We start from the raw sequence: 15,214 nt of genomic DNA, 5'->3' as shown, positions 1-15,214 counted from the left end.
GAACCGTGAGAGGGCGTCCAGCTTGCTGTTCTTGGAGCCTGGGCGGAAGAACAGAGTAAAATGGAAGCAGGTGAAGAATAAGGCCCACCTGGCCTGGCGGGCGTTCAGCCGCTTCGCGGTCCTCAGGTACTTGAGGTTCTTGTGGTCGGTGAGAACCACGAACGGGATTTGCGAGCCCTCCTGCCAGTGATGCCACTCCTCCATTGCCGTCTTGACCGCCAACAGCTCTCGGTCTTCAATGTCGTAGTTTCCTTCGGCTGGGGACAACTTCTTTGACAAGAAGGCGCACGGGTGGATCCTTCCATCCTTGTGACTCCTCTGTGATAGGATGGCTCTGATCCCTGAGTCCAATGCGTCGACCTCCACCACGAACTGGCGCTCCGGGTCCGGCATGATGAGGATGGGTCCGGCGGTGAAACGAGCCTTGAGTCTGTCAAAAGCCTCCTGGCAGGTCCTGGACCACTCAAAGGTGTTGTGTGGGGATGTAAGAGCATGCAGAGGGGCGGCAACATTTAAAAGTCTAAAGTCTAAAGTTTCGTATAAACTTCCGGTAAAAGTTTGCGAAGCCGATGAACCGGTGGGAGTGGGCCACCGCAGTACTGCGTTGACCTTCCCAGGATCCATACGTATCTCCCCCTCCACCAGGATGAAGCCCAGGAAGGACACAGATGCTCGGTGGAATTCAGATTTCTCCATTTTTACAAACAGTTGATGCTGTAACAAACGCTGGAGCACCGCTCTGACCTGTCGGACGTGGGAGGCCAGGTCTGACGAGAAAATCAGAATGTCATCCAAATACACAAACATTCTTATTCAGAAATTCCCGGAGAACATCGTAAATAAACTTCTGAAAAACAGCCGGGGCATTCGTCAGTCCGAACGGCATCACCAAGTATTCATAGTGTCCTGTCGGGGTGTTGAACACCATCTTCCATTTGTCCCCCTCCCGGATCCGCACCAGGTGGTAGGCACTGCGCAGGTCCAACTTGGTGAAGATCCGGGCTCCCTGGAGAAGCTCAAAGGCCGTGGCGATTATCGGCAGAGGGTACCTGTTCTTTACTATCACCTCGTTAAGTCCTCGGTAGTCGGTGCACGGTCGAAGCGTAGTGTCCTTTTTCTTGATGAAGAAGAACCCTGCACCGACTGGTGAGGACGACGGACGGATGAGGCCGGTGGCCAGCGACTCCTCCACGTATTCCCTCATGGCCTGGTGCTCTGGTCCTGTTAAGAAAAATAATTTCCCTTTAGGAGGTGAGGTGCCTGGGAGGAGTTCAATGGTACAGTCCTACGGCCGATGCAGAGGCAGGGATTTCGCCTTAGTCACTGAAAACACCTCCTTTATGTTGTGATAGCAGGCGGGTACTGCCATTAGCTCCGAGGCAGTACTCGATTCCTCAAGTCGTACCGGCGTGACTTGAACCGTCCCGTCTTCCTGGACAGCGAAACAACGTTTACAACAGTCCTTGCCCCATGCCTTGATCTGACCCGTGGCCCAATTTATGTGTGGATTGTGCTCCTTGAGCCACGGGCTCCCAAAGATAACATTGCTGCTACGTGAGTCAAAAACATGGAAGCTCCGTGTGAGTGTCCGGAAAGACCATACGAAAAGTCTGAGTGCGGTGCGTTACCCGGCAGAGGAACCTGCCGTTAGCGGCGTAGGGAAGGTTGCTGCACCCAATGCCTCGACCACGCGGGGATTTATCAGGTTAGCATCCGACCCGCAGTCACAGTACATGAACGAGAGTCCTTTCCCAAGGTGAGGTACAGAAACGACCGTCCTGACTCTGCCGCGGTATACCACACACTCACTGGAGTGGAGATCTTGATGACCGTAGTAGAAACAGCCCCCCTCCCGTTGACGGCGCAGGCGCCCCTCTGCTGGTCCGCCGAGAACCTCCACCTGCATGGGTTCGACCGAGGAAGGCAACGTGGACGGCCGGGTGGCAACCGGACTGGGCACCTCTGTTTCCCCCTCGGTCATAGTGTCTATTTCCCAATGCATGACCAATCGCTGGTCGACCTTGAGGGCCAACGCTATGAGAGCGTCCAGCGAAGGAGGGAAATCCACGGCAATGAGAAGACCACGGATCTGCGGAGAGAGCCGCTGGAAAAAAGCGTCGTGCAGGGCGTCCTTGTTCTATCGACATTTGGCGGCGCAGATTTCCGAAGCCGCATACTAGAACACCTGGGTGAGGGCGCAGACGAATGACGTCCACTAACGACAGGTCTCTGAGTTGCGACCCCATTCCGCCGTGGCCCATGCCTCCGCCCTTCCCATCATGTGGGAAATGACGAAGGCGATTCTGTAGCGACCTGGGAGTCTAACCACGGCTCCAGCCGGGCGCTTATCTCATGCAGCCTCTGAATGGTTACCTGGAGAGCAGCCTCCTCCTCAACCGCCTTGGACTTGTAGTGAACGGCCGATGGTTTCTGAGTCGACTGGGTCCATGTTGTGGCCATATCATTCTGTCACGAAAGAGGCTCGAGGGCAGACCGAAATGCACGACTCAAGAGGGAAGCAGGCAGTACAAACTAGGTCTTTATTTGTTCCGAGGTCGATTACCAGAAAGTCAGTCCAAACGAAGAGAAGTACTAGTAGCGGCAGACTTACAAGGGTGGTCAGGGGACAGGCGAGGGTCGGTACACAGAAGGTAGACGTCAGGCAAACGGGAGTGCGGGAACGAGGCATTAAAGGCAACGATCTGGCGGAGGACTAGTCGTCCCCCGGTCCTATATTTTCTGAGAGTCATTAGGGTTCATGAGGTGCAGGTGTGTGAGTGCTGATTGCCTGGCCCCGCCCAGCCTGGCTGGGCGCCAGGAGCATGACAGCTATATTGCAAGTTCTCCCACTTAGAAATCACATAGGGGTCTGAAATTTTCATTGTAGGTGCATGTCCACTGAGAGAGAGAGATAATGGGAAGTGGGAGAGAGATAAGAAAAATCCAGAAATCGCAATGTATGATTTTTTTAACAATTTATTTGTGTGATACAGCTGCAAATAAGTATTTGAGCACCGGTCTATTAGGTAGAATTCTGACCCTCAAAGACCTGTTAGTCCACCTTTAAGAGTCCACTTCCACTCAATGTATAATCATGAATCAGATACATCTGTGGGAGGTCGTTAGCTGCATAAAGACATCTGTCCACTCCATACAATCAGTAAGACTCAAACTTGTAACATGGCCAACACCAAAGAGCTGTCTAAAGACACCAGAGACAAAAATTGTACAACCCCACACGGCTGGAAAGGGTTTCGGAGCAGGTTGGTGAAAAAAGGTCCACTGTTGGAGCAATCATTAGAAAATGGAAGAAGATAAACATGAGGGTCAATCCCAATCGGAGTGGAGCCCCATGCAAGATATCACCTTGTGGGGTCTTAATGATGCTTAGAAAGGTGAAGAATCAGCCCAGGACTACACTACAGGACTTGGTCAATGGCCTGAAAAGAGCTGGGACCACCGTTTCTAATCTGACTGTTGGTCATAGACTCAGACGTCATGGTTTGAAATAATGCATGGCACGGAAGGTTCCCCTGCTTAAAACAGCACATGCCAAGGCCCATCTTAAGTTTGCCAGTGACCATTTGGATGATACAGAGGTGTCATGGGCAATGTTCCCTCTAACGTGCGCAACTCCGCATTTGCGCACTTGTCGCACACTCAACGCAGATGAAAACAGATCCAGCGCAGTTTTTTTTTTTAACACGGCAGCACACTGCCTCTCACAACAGGCTGCTGCTCGGCCACACTGGGTTACATACTCTACTTCCTACTTTACCTGATCCACCCCCCCCCCACACACACACACACACACACACCTCCACTCTTAAAGGGGTACACTCATAATTACAAACACGGCCACCATCAGTGCTTTAGTTAGGACACAGTCTGGGCAACGTAGAGCAAAGAGTTAGACATGCTTATGTTTACTCTCGATAATAGTGGTAAAATAAAAAAAAAGAAATAAAAAAAAAGAAATGCTGTTGCTGTAATGAATGTCAGCGTATGTGAATAATGGAAGAAAAAGTGGTGAAACTGGACGAGATTTTCTCTTTTTTGAGTAAAAAGGTCTAGTCTGAAGCCAAAGTAGAAAGTGCATGATGAGATCGTGTGTAGTACTAAAATTCCACCTTGGCACAGCCTGATCGAGGATGAAAGCACAGATGATACATTGTCAAAAAAGCTAATTCTGTATTTTAAATATAGGAGTCAACATAACAACCTTAAAACTGCTTGCAAGCATCATTCAGCTTTCAACATGCCCTGCTAAAGAGATTCTGCAAGCAATAATTCCGTTTTACACCAAGAAATTTTTTTCTTGGGATATCATTGTGGTTTAAAAAAAATGAAACGAAGTTGGAAGCGACATTTCAAATTTATAGTTCATAGTTGGCTTGGTTTGGTTATCAATGTAATTTTTTGTTGACATTTTCAGTGTAAGTTTGCAAAAACACAAAATTGTTCTTAAAAATGTTCTGATTGGAATGTAATCTGAACTTTTTACTGAGCCATGTAACATCAGTGGATGACACTGATTGGCCACAGTGCATACGTCTGATGTTGCTCACAGTGGTTAAAGGGAGCGCTCACAGCCTTAGTGTGTTTCTCAGACACATAAAAAATTACAGGGAACAGTGGTCACGGGAGAAGGTTTTGTGGTCAGATGAGGCCAAAATGGAACTTGTTGGTTTATAATTCCACTAACTGTGTTTGGAGGAAGACGAATGATGAGTTCTCTCCCAAGAACACCATTCATACTGTGAAGCATGAGGGTGGTAGCATCATGCTTTGGCGGTGTTTTTCAGCACTTGGGACAGGATGACTGCACTGTATTAAGGAGAGGATGACCGGGCCCATGTATTGTGAGATTTTGAGGAACAATCTCTTTCCCTCAGTCAGAGCATTGAAAATGGGTCGTGGCTGGGTCTTTCAACATGACAATGACCGGAAGCACACTGCCAGGAAAACGAAGTCGTGGCTCCGTAAGAAGCATATCAAGGTTCTGGCGTGGCCTAGCCAGTCTCCAGACGTAAACCCACTAGAAAATCTTTGGAGAAAGCTGAAACCCCGTGTTTCTCAGCGACAACCCAGAAACCTGTCTGATCTAGAGACTCGCAACCCATGCATCACAGAATTGTTACCCTCTTTCTCTAAGCAATGGCCTGCGGGTGACAATTCTCTTGGTCAATTAATGTCCTGCTAAATTTAAACGTAAAATATGAAAGCATCCAATGTGCATTGATCCTCTCCCACACTGTTTACAGGAAAGTAGCAGTGTATTTGTGACAGAATTAGTATTTGGTTGACAGTTGGAGGCATGCCAAACAAATCTTGACCATTTTGAAGCCTGTTTTCACATCCTTTTTTTCCACCCGTTCATTTTACACCTTCTTAACAGTGCTCTTTTCTGTGTTTTGTTACATTTACCCAACAGTTTTGGCCTGTTGGATGCAGGGGGTGGATGAGAGATTTGCTCGGAGTTCCAAAAAGATGTTGTCCTGGTCCTGTTCTGTCTGACACGCCTCTGCAACTTCATGTGGACATGAGGGACAGCGCTTCTGGATTGCTAGACTGGAGTGGGACACGAAGAGTTAGAAATTTGGGAAAAAAAATATCTTTTGAGAAATATATAGGAAGATAGGGATCTTTTGTTTGACTGGTGACCAATCCGTGATCTACCCCGCCCAGCGGAGTAGTAACATTATGATATTTACCGTCTTTAACTCTGATGCCAACTCTAATAGAGCATCATTACCCACCTTATTTTATCTTACTTTGTAGGAACAGTATTTTAAATCAAGAAACAAACCCAATCCTTAGTTTCTGCTCAAAATTTGGGATCACTCATTCACTGATTTTCTTTTTTAAACTTTTTTACTACAACATAAAGAGCAATCGTTATTTGCAATAGGCAGCATAGTGGAATAGCTATAGAGTGTTGGTCTCACAGATCTGAGGAACAGGGTTCAAATCCCAGCCCTGCATGTGTGGAGTTTGATTGTTCTCCCTGTGCCTGCGTGGGTTTTCTCTGGGCACTCCAGTTTCCTCCCACATCTCAAAAACATGCATTAATTGTACAATCTAAATTGCCCATAGGTGTGAATGTGAGTGTGACATTTGTCTGTCTCCATGTGCCCTGCGATTGGCTGTACCCTGTCGCCTGCCAGTTGACAGCTGGGAAAGGCTCCAGCACTCCCCACGACCCGATGGATGAACGGATGGATGGATGGATGGATCGATTGATGGATCAATGGGCGTCAGAGGACTTTCAGATTTGAAACTCAGACCAGGTTTTGGGAAGGAATGTGGGAGCGTTTGGTTCAAAACGTGTCACAAAATGGGAAACATGTTGATCAGTTTCCCTCAATTCAAGATGATATCCATGAATTTCTTGTTTTGTACAAAATACAGAGATAATTTCCATTCTTTCATGCAAAGCTACAGAAATCAAAATGCTTTCACATATAAAAAGCTGAAGTCAGAGTATTTTGTCAAAATGGTTTAAAACCTTTTCACCTTCTTTCCATTGTGTGTCCAATAGGCTTGCTCACAAATCCAATTTTTGTACTGAATTTGTTTTCTTTAATTTATTGGACATTTAAATATTTCTGCTGTGTCATTTATCCATTTATTTATTTATTTATTTATTTATTTTTACCTCAACCAAAGTTTGACAATCTGGTCATACTGTATGGTTCTTTGAGCACTGTTGAGGGCATCAGTTAAAATGTGAGAGGTTGATTACTTCTTCATAGAAGTTATCTTACACCTGAACAATTTGTCTCCTGAACCTACCTCTACTGGGCTGTTGGCTGCATCCTGACCTTTGACCCTGAGGGTGTATTCACACCTGCCAAATTTGGACCAAATGAACCAGAGTTTGTTTTGATTATTGACCTTGCCTTTTGCCTCGTGTGTTTGGATACTGCTGCCTTTTTAAACTGTCTGCCTGTGTACTGACCTCTGATTGTGATTAAAATTCTCTTCTTGAACTGTCCCTTGCAATGGAGTTGTGCATTTGGGGTCCCATCACTTGTTCTGTCATACCTGATATGCCACCTTCTGCTTTGCAACGATATCTTTGCATGTTGTCGCTTTGGCTGTTATGCCTGTTTTGCTCCTTTGGTTTACAGCGAACATTTGCCGACAGCATTCCAAAATACTTTTATAATTAATAATTTGATAATTTCCGGACAATAAGCCATGACTTTTGTCACACGCTTCCAACCCTGCAGTTTATGCAATGATGTGGCAAATTTATGGATTTTTTTTCTAACGGCCGCCAGGGGCGCTTGAGCAAAAAACGTAAGAGTGAGACAGGTGGAATATATGTATCAAGGAGGATGCAAATTTAATGTAACTTTGCACTTCGTGCATGAATAAAATTAGCATGAACAGACCCTCATCATTGAAAATGCAAGAAGAAATGTATATGATGCAAGTTTCAAGTTAAAAACAATCGAGCTAACCGATCAAAAAAGAAACAGAGCTGCTGCACGTAAACTTGGCATAAACGAATCGATGGTGAGACACAGGAAATGGCAGCAGGAATAACTGTACCAATGTAAAAAAAATGAAAATAGCTTTCGTAGGTAATAAAACCAGGTTGCCTGAACCGTATTGCTGCTGTGGCACTGCCGCATCTCAGTGACTTTTGCAGGTACGTCATTTTACCCAGCCCTGTTAGTGCTGTGTTAATACCGTATTGATGCTGTGTTACTGATGCATCACAGGCACTGTTTGGAAAGAAAAGCTAAGGTATATTATTAAAACTTTGAAAACTCTTTCTGTGCCCCATCTTTCTTTGTAAATATCTCATATTTCAATGTTGGCAAATGTGGGTTATAGACAGGTGTGGTTTATGTATGTACAAAATTTTTGTCATTTAAAAACGTACTGGGTGAGGCTTAAAATCAGGTGCTGTTTATAGTCCAGAGATTACTGTAATCTTAAAATCTATGTTAGTGAGGCTGTCTGTGTTGTACTGGAGGTTTAACACATAGGAATGACAGAAGTTGTATGCCAAGTTACTTCATCCTTTTTTATTGATCCTTTAAATGCTGCTACACAGTTCATGATACAAGGTTCCTGTCCTGGTATAGGACCTAATACTATGTACAGTATTGGCAGTCCACTTGGCAGTACACATTGCAGAACAGTAATGCAGAAACCATTTCTCGGTCTATGCTTTGTTTGAATGTACGATGTAAATGCAAACCGCAGCAAACAAAAAAATTCAACTTTGCTTTTGAGCCAATGCAAACAAGCAGATCAAAGGAATTTCCTGGTGTGAAGAGAAAGAGTAGTATACATATACTGTATAAACAGGAAATGGAAGGATGGGTTGTTGATACATACAGAGGTCCAGAATTTACAGCTGCAGATGTTCCTGAGCACTATGAGCATCCCAAACCTAAAAATTTTCTCCTGAAAAGTTATTTTTGTGTGACCCAGAACTGCAGAACAGATAGCTCGTAATGTTTAGGATGTTTTTATATTTTATTAAAAAGGTCAACTTGTTGTGGTTATGAAAATAAATCTGAGAAATAAAAACAAACATCCAAAAATCAATAAACTCAGCCACTCCATTCAACCATCCACAAACCACTCATCATATCAACTCTATCCTTGTCACGCACAAGCAGATCCTCACTGAGTGCTTGAAAAGCAATCAACCCGACATCATAGTACATTATAACACATTTCAGTGCTCATTGCAAAATTGTTTTTGAAATAATTCTCTTCCACCAGACAGGGGTAGGAATAGTTTGTGGGAGGGTAATAAGGCGAGTATTCAGGAGCGCAGAAGCTCTCCTTTGGGTTGGCTCGGCACTGAGTCAGGCAGCAGCAGTTCTGGAGGGTGCAGTGCTGGTTGTGGCAGTGATCTGAGGCGTAGCCAATAAAGTTGCACTCCATCCTGGTGGGCGAGTCGTAGCAAGAGGAAGAGGAAGAGGAGGAGAAAGAATCCTGGGGGGAGTAGCTGTTGGGATCCAAGGGGCTGCAGAGTTGTAGTGACTCCAGTGAGGAGCAGGGAGCCTAAAGGAGGTGATTGAAGTTTAGTGAATGCAGAGAGTTTGGCATTCATTCTAAATGTTTCACTGAAACACACCGAAATGCCCATGTGGTCAAATAATATCACACTTCACATGTCACTGCTGTTTGCATCTCCAAAAGTCAGTTTTAAGAAAACCCCTCCAAAAATGTCATTGTCGTAGAGCCAGAAATGTTGCATCATCACAGAGTCCTTTTCAACATTTTATATCCATCCATTCATTTTCTTAGCCTCTTATCCTCACAAGGGTTGTGGGGGTGCTGGAGCCTTTCCCAGCTGTCAACGGGAAGGAGGCAGGGTACACCCTGAACTGGTTGCCAGCCAATCGCAGAGCACATAGAGAGAAGACAACAGTCGCACTCACAATCACACCAAGGGGGAATTTAGAGTGTCCAAACAATGCACGTTTTTGGGATATGGGACGAAACCGGAGTGCTCGGAGAAAGCCCACTCATGCACAAGGAGAGCATGCTAACTCCACACAGAGAGGGCTGGGAATGAACCCGGGTCCTCAGAACTGTGAGGCGAATGCTTTCCAGCTGCGCCACCGTGCCACCTCAACATTTTGTAATGAGTAATTTTAAATAATACCCAAATGGGGACTGACGAACAGTATCAATTTGTGATGAAAAACACAGAAGGTTTTGGCCTCAGACTAGCATTCCATCTAATTTGGCAAATTCAGCTACTATCTAATTTGGCAAATTCAGCTACTTTTTTTTTCTTTTTGTGGTGTTCAAAACGACAAACATATGATAATTGCAAAGGAAAAGGGGTTGTGCAAATATAGTCACTAATTTCCCCTTTTAAACATCCATTATATGAAATTATCCATTGCAAAATATTTTTATATCAGCAAACTTTGCAAAGGGATGGTATATAGTGTCTCAAAATCAATGATTCTCAACTAGTGAGTCAGGACCCAAAACTGCATGTCATTTTGAGAGGGCCGTGGATTAGTGGTAAAGTAAAAAGGGGTTTTCCCTTTATGATGGTACTGAGTTGCAACATTTCAAAGTTACAAATGCCTTCAAAACACATTTTCCAAATATTACACAAATCCATATTCAGCGTCTTTTTTACTGTTTTGGTTTAATTGTTTTAGATTTTGGTCTCAAATTTACTGCAATTATGACTTTAATACTATGCTAGTCTAGGTTAACGATACAAGGCGAGTTGTGACTTGAATAGAAATTTAGCTCACATCATTGGAGAAGTGGAATATTTAACGTGTATCCCGGACTTGCCTTTTATTTGGATAATACCATTATTTTGACATGTGTCAAATATTTTATCACTTGGGGTGTAACCAAAACTCCCAGTGACATTTAAATAGCCTCTCACGGATTTATTTATTTATTTATTACCTTTTAAGCAGAACAGGGGTGTCACAGTAATTTTTGTTGTGGGCCATATCGCAGTTATGATTTTCCTCGAGGGACCCTTATGACGTGAAAACCGTGTATACGAATCACCATATTATTTTGTTTACTCCTAGTAAGTAAGTAAGTTTCTGTCGGCTTGTCGAGTTAGTGGTCGCCACAGCCTGACATCTCAGATGAACGCTCATATTTGTTTGGCAGTTTTTACGCCGGATGCCCTTCCTGAAGCAACACAATTCATCTTCACAGTGGACCAAAATAATTACATGGTACAAAGTTGTGAAAAATAACTCATTGAAAATTTCATTGGAAATCTACTCTTATGTTTTGTTGGTATTTGTAATATCTGTTGAAAGTGAAGCAAAAATGCACGAAAGGAACAGACCTATGTACCAAGAAACATGAAGTAGACACTTCATTTGCTTTTAGCGGACCACTTAAAGTGGTGTAGAGCCCTGTGTCTGGCCCCCAGGTCTTCAATTTGACACAGACTTTTAAACATGTTACATTTACTTTAGGATGCGTCCTTCTTTTGTGAAAAAGAACACAAACTATTGCTGTACCAATTCCCTAAGAACAGATCAGTGCCAATATAAATGATTTTTGCACATTTGGTTATGTTCATTTTTCAGCAGGTGCTGTGGGAGGCACTTGGAACTTGTAAAAAATGTAGTAACCATGTTAAAACTTGATATACATTTACATACATGAGGCTATTTTTTGAATAATGTGTTCTTTATTCTCCTGAACTTCCATAAAAGTGGGTCGCGACTTGGCGAGCACAAACAAATGTGGCAGGGGTAGTTTCTGAGACCCACTGCTCTAAAAACCCGATTTTGCCCTAGTCGTGTTTTCGGGTGGACCCTTCTGAATGTCAGTGAAAGGAGAAGCAAAGACACCATTGTAATGGACAGAATGTTCCAGAACAGCGATCACCAGCACCGCGGTAATTGTGTAGTGAGGGATAGTGATCAGTTGGCCAAGTTGAATCGATGCAACTTTACTGATTCCTTGACCTGGTTGACTGACAATCTACACACAAACATGGCAGTGTATTCACATCTACGCATAAATGAATATACTGTAATTAGTTTGCCTGGAAAATTGTGTGTTAAACTGGTAGCTCAATATATAAAGGTTGGTGAGTCCTTTTCTAAATTTCATTGGATGGCAAAGAGAAAATTTAGTTTCACTGAGCAGAAGTTTTTAAAGCAAATTTGTTCACTAGGAAACAGAGTAACCTGAGGTTTAGTCTCCATTTGTTTTAAATCAAGTCTTGCAACGGCCACCCTGAACTTCTGCTTTGGCACAGCGCGAGCTGGCGAGTTGCATTCTGGAACTTGGAGTTCTAGCCATGCGAGTTCAACTGGCGTGCAAGTAATATCTTCAAGATTTTTGAAATAATATGGTACCAGCCTAAAGTGCATTATTACTATTACCACCCTTTGAATTTTCAAGGTTTTAAGATTTTTATTTTATTATTTTTTTTTTTGTGGTCAGGGTGCAAACGTACCAGCGCGTGACCGAAGTTGTCCGAGTCCGAGGCAAGGTCGTGGCTCCAGGGCAACGGGAAGGACGGAGGGTGCGGCACAGCGCTTTCGTAGCAATCGCCGCTGTTGTTGTTTGCACCGTAGCAGTCGGTGGGCCCTATCATGTCCCCAAAAGCAAAGTTGCCCTCCTGTGCCGGGATGCTGCACCCGATGTCGGAGACCGGGTAAGAGGCGGGGCGCGGCAGGAGCGCTGCAGAACCACATGAGCCGGGGTCCGCAATGGGGGCGGAGAGGGGTTCCGCATAGCTCAGGGCTTTTGATTTAAAACAAATAAATACATAACTAAAACTTGCAAGTGGTGAATCAAACAACTGCCACACATCTCAGTGTGAAACCGACGCTCAGATGAATCGCTCAGCCCCCCACCCCTCCAAGTTAAACACAATTAAGGCCATCGAACTAGTGGGTGGGGAACAGATAATCTAAATATAGCTGGAAGAGAAAACAAAGGGAGCTGGTGAACCGCCGGGATGGCCATGGTGTTCTTGGAAGGGGTCCAAAAAGTGGATGGATAGAAACACAAGTCCAGGCACTCATTTGGATACTGTTACACAAAAAGTCCACACTTTTAAACTTTTTTTTTAGATTTACAAACTGGGTGCTCTCACTTGAAATTGTTTCCAAACTCTTTTTTGACAGCCAAGAAAATATTTAAATAGTATGTCATTACATCACCAGTTTGCACAAATGTGACAATTCTTTATTAGCGTTGCAATGACCACCACTGGCCATTTATATGAGTATAATTAATCTGAGGGGCTCAATTTGTGGTTGCCATGCATTGAATTGTAGATTGTGTTTCATTTCATTTGGTATTCTGCGCACAGAGCTGTTTGCCACTGCAGGGGAAATGAAACTTTTTTGACTTATTCGAGTACATATTGTCCTGTTATACATCTAAATGCTAAAGGCTAAAAATAAATTGTTCAAAAAGAATCATTGCACGATGTTTCAGAACTCATGTGGGGACTTACTTGGAGGGGTTGACGCACATAAAGCTGGAAGATCCAAGCAACCTTGAGATATCTGAATATCAGTGAGAAAAAAGTATATAAACGGAAAAAATGGCCCAAAAAACGTTTTGTTTTTTTAATTGTGATAAGTATTGTAAATATTGCGTTTGCCATTTGCTGTGTGTACATAATATTGTTTGGGAGTATTTAGCCGGAAGGGAACCCATCCATTTACATGTTGGGTTTATTGCGTTCTTCCACTGAGTAGTTTACAGCCAATACAGTAGCACGACGAATATGCGCTGAAAAGGGTCCAATTACCGTTTTTCCCTTTTTACGGTTGGCCTCGCGGGCTCTGTGCCTCTGCAGGAGTTCTTTGACTGTGGTCTTCACCCTCACTCCTTGGTACACCCGCGGCTTATCTGCATTGGGGTAGGGTTGGGAATGTGGGGAGGGGGGGGGGAGGGGTGCCACGCCTGTTTACCAAACACTGAACAATCATAAGCACCTCCGTCCTGTCCACGCGCCCTCTCCCAAAATGTCACTCACTTAATTTCCTAGAGTTTTATTTTTGACAGAAAGCTTTTTTGTTGTTGTCATTTGTTTCTGCTTTATTATGTCTTCAATGTGAAAATTGAAACATACACACGCATAAAATATCTTCCCAAAGAAATGTCAATGCACTCCGTAATTGATCAAGCCCAGTTATATCATTTCCAGGTCGCAACATGCCAAACAAACTTTTTTCATTATTAGTGTTATTATTGTTATTATTTTTACATATCGCATTGTATAATAATCATACATCAATAATTTTGCACGTATGCTGTTTTTGACTCGCCCAGGTTTGCCAGTTTTGGTCGTGCGTATATACGAGTCAAAGCGTACAAAATGCCCCCGCGGCGCACGCAGGTTCGCTCGGGTGAGCCTCTATTCGCTTCCCCGGGTCAAACGCTCCTAGAAACTTCCGAGCGGGGATTAGAGAGCGCGTTTCACTCCGAGCGTGAATTTGCTCGACGCGCTCGACCAAAGCACTCCACCCAAACCCCAAAACGCCGGTAAGCTGCATTAAAAGCGCCACTGCGCGTTCTATTTCTATTCTTGCATGACTAAAAATTGATTCGAGGTTTTGAATGTGTTCCACAGTTGTTTCGGGATTGTTGATTATTGCGGAAAAATCTCTCCGAGTTGGCGTAAAATACAAAGGAAGAAACGGCGAATTATTTCGCACAGTTCGCGAGCATTGTTGACTTTTGCCAGAAAATGCAACTTGAAAACGCAAAATGTTTAAGGATTCGATAGGAATGTGGTTGCCCGATTAATTACTTTGTGTTGCGTGTCGTCAACTGGCTCTCCGATGTCTATTTTTTGGTTATTATTATTCAAATCGACGTTCTGTGCTGTTCCTAAAAGCAACATGTCGCTATTATTCCTCTACTGGAAATAGAACAACGCTTCAGATGTGAGCGCAAATTTCGTTTAAAGGCTCGGATCGAAATACTCGGGATTGGCAATTTAATAAAGCACTAATCAGACTAGCAGCAACGCCATCTGTTAAATATTCATACATCTAAATGCTAGTCCATGATTTGTCTTTAAACGTGGCAAATAGAGGGCCAAAAATTACACGGCAGACACATCCCACTGTAACACGTTTAGTCATAACTGCTTGTTACACAACGGCAGTCTGTAGGAAAAAGACAACTGTCCGAATCTTCGCTCCCTTTTTCTAATGGCTGTTGGATAAGATCATCGTGCTCTTAAAATGCAAAGTAAAAAAATAAAAACAACGTCTAATTTGATTGGAGAGGCCGAAATTTGAATGATAAAAAGGATTTCACTGACGCAACAAGAAACAGGTGCCATGGTACACATATGTAGTTATATAATCTTTTGTCAATTTGGGAATAATTATGTCCAATTTTCAACAAAATTATATGCTGCAAAGTGGTCGGGAAAACACTTGCCTCTCACGATTGAATTCATATTTCAATTATCATTTCAAGAGTCACTTCTGTTTTCTCTTTTTTGTGTGTTTAACAGGAGAAAAAAAAAGCTACAAGTGGATTGGACTTGATGAAAATCCTTCTCGAAACTCACCAGACATGACGACAGAGATGCTGAGAAGTTGCCCTCCTCAATGTCCCTTTCTGCCTCAGCACAATGACCAAGACCGAAAATTGCGCAAAAGTCTCCAAAAATGCCAGCACAAATCTGTTGGAGCGGCGTCAGAGCATACAACAATATTGTAATATAGCTGGGAACATATTAGTTTGG

General features: G+C 43.7%; 1 protein-coding gene across 1 annotated transcript; it reads right to left on the bottom strand.

Moving 5' to 3' along the window:
* Positions 1-8,030: 8,030 nt before the first annotated feature.
* Positions 8,031-13,590, bottom strand: linc.pou2af1 (lnc RNA pou2af1). Its single transcript, XM_061827666.1, has 5 exons — positions 13,587-13,590; positions 13,259-13,413; positions 12,959-13,010; positions 11,948-12,237; positions 8,031-9,036 (listed from the first exon to the last, which is right to left on the bottom strand). The coding sequence occupies exons 1-5, from the start codon at positions 13,588-13,590 to the stop codon at positions 8,683-8,685; spliced, it is 855 nt and encodes a 284-aa protein (XP_061683650.1). The 3' UTR covers positions 8,031-8,682.
* Positions 13,591-15,214: the final 1,624 nt, after the last annotated feature.

The sequence above is a fragment of the Syngnathoides biaculeatus genome, chromosome 8 (assembly GCF_019802595.1).
Source record: "Syngnathoides biaculeatus isolate LvHL_M chromosome 8, ASM1980259v1, whole genome shotgun sequence".
Lineage (NCBI taxonomy): Eukaryota > Metazoa > Chordata > Actinopteri > Syngnathiformes > Syngnathidae > Syngnathoides > Syngnathoides biaculeatus.
This window is presented reverse-complemented; position numbering and strand designations above follow the sequence as displayed.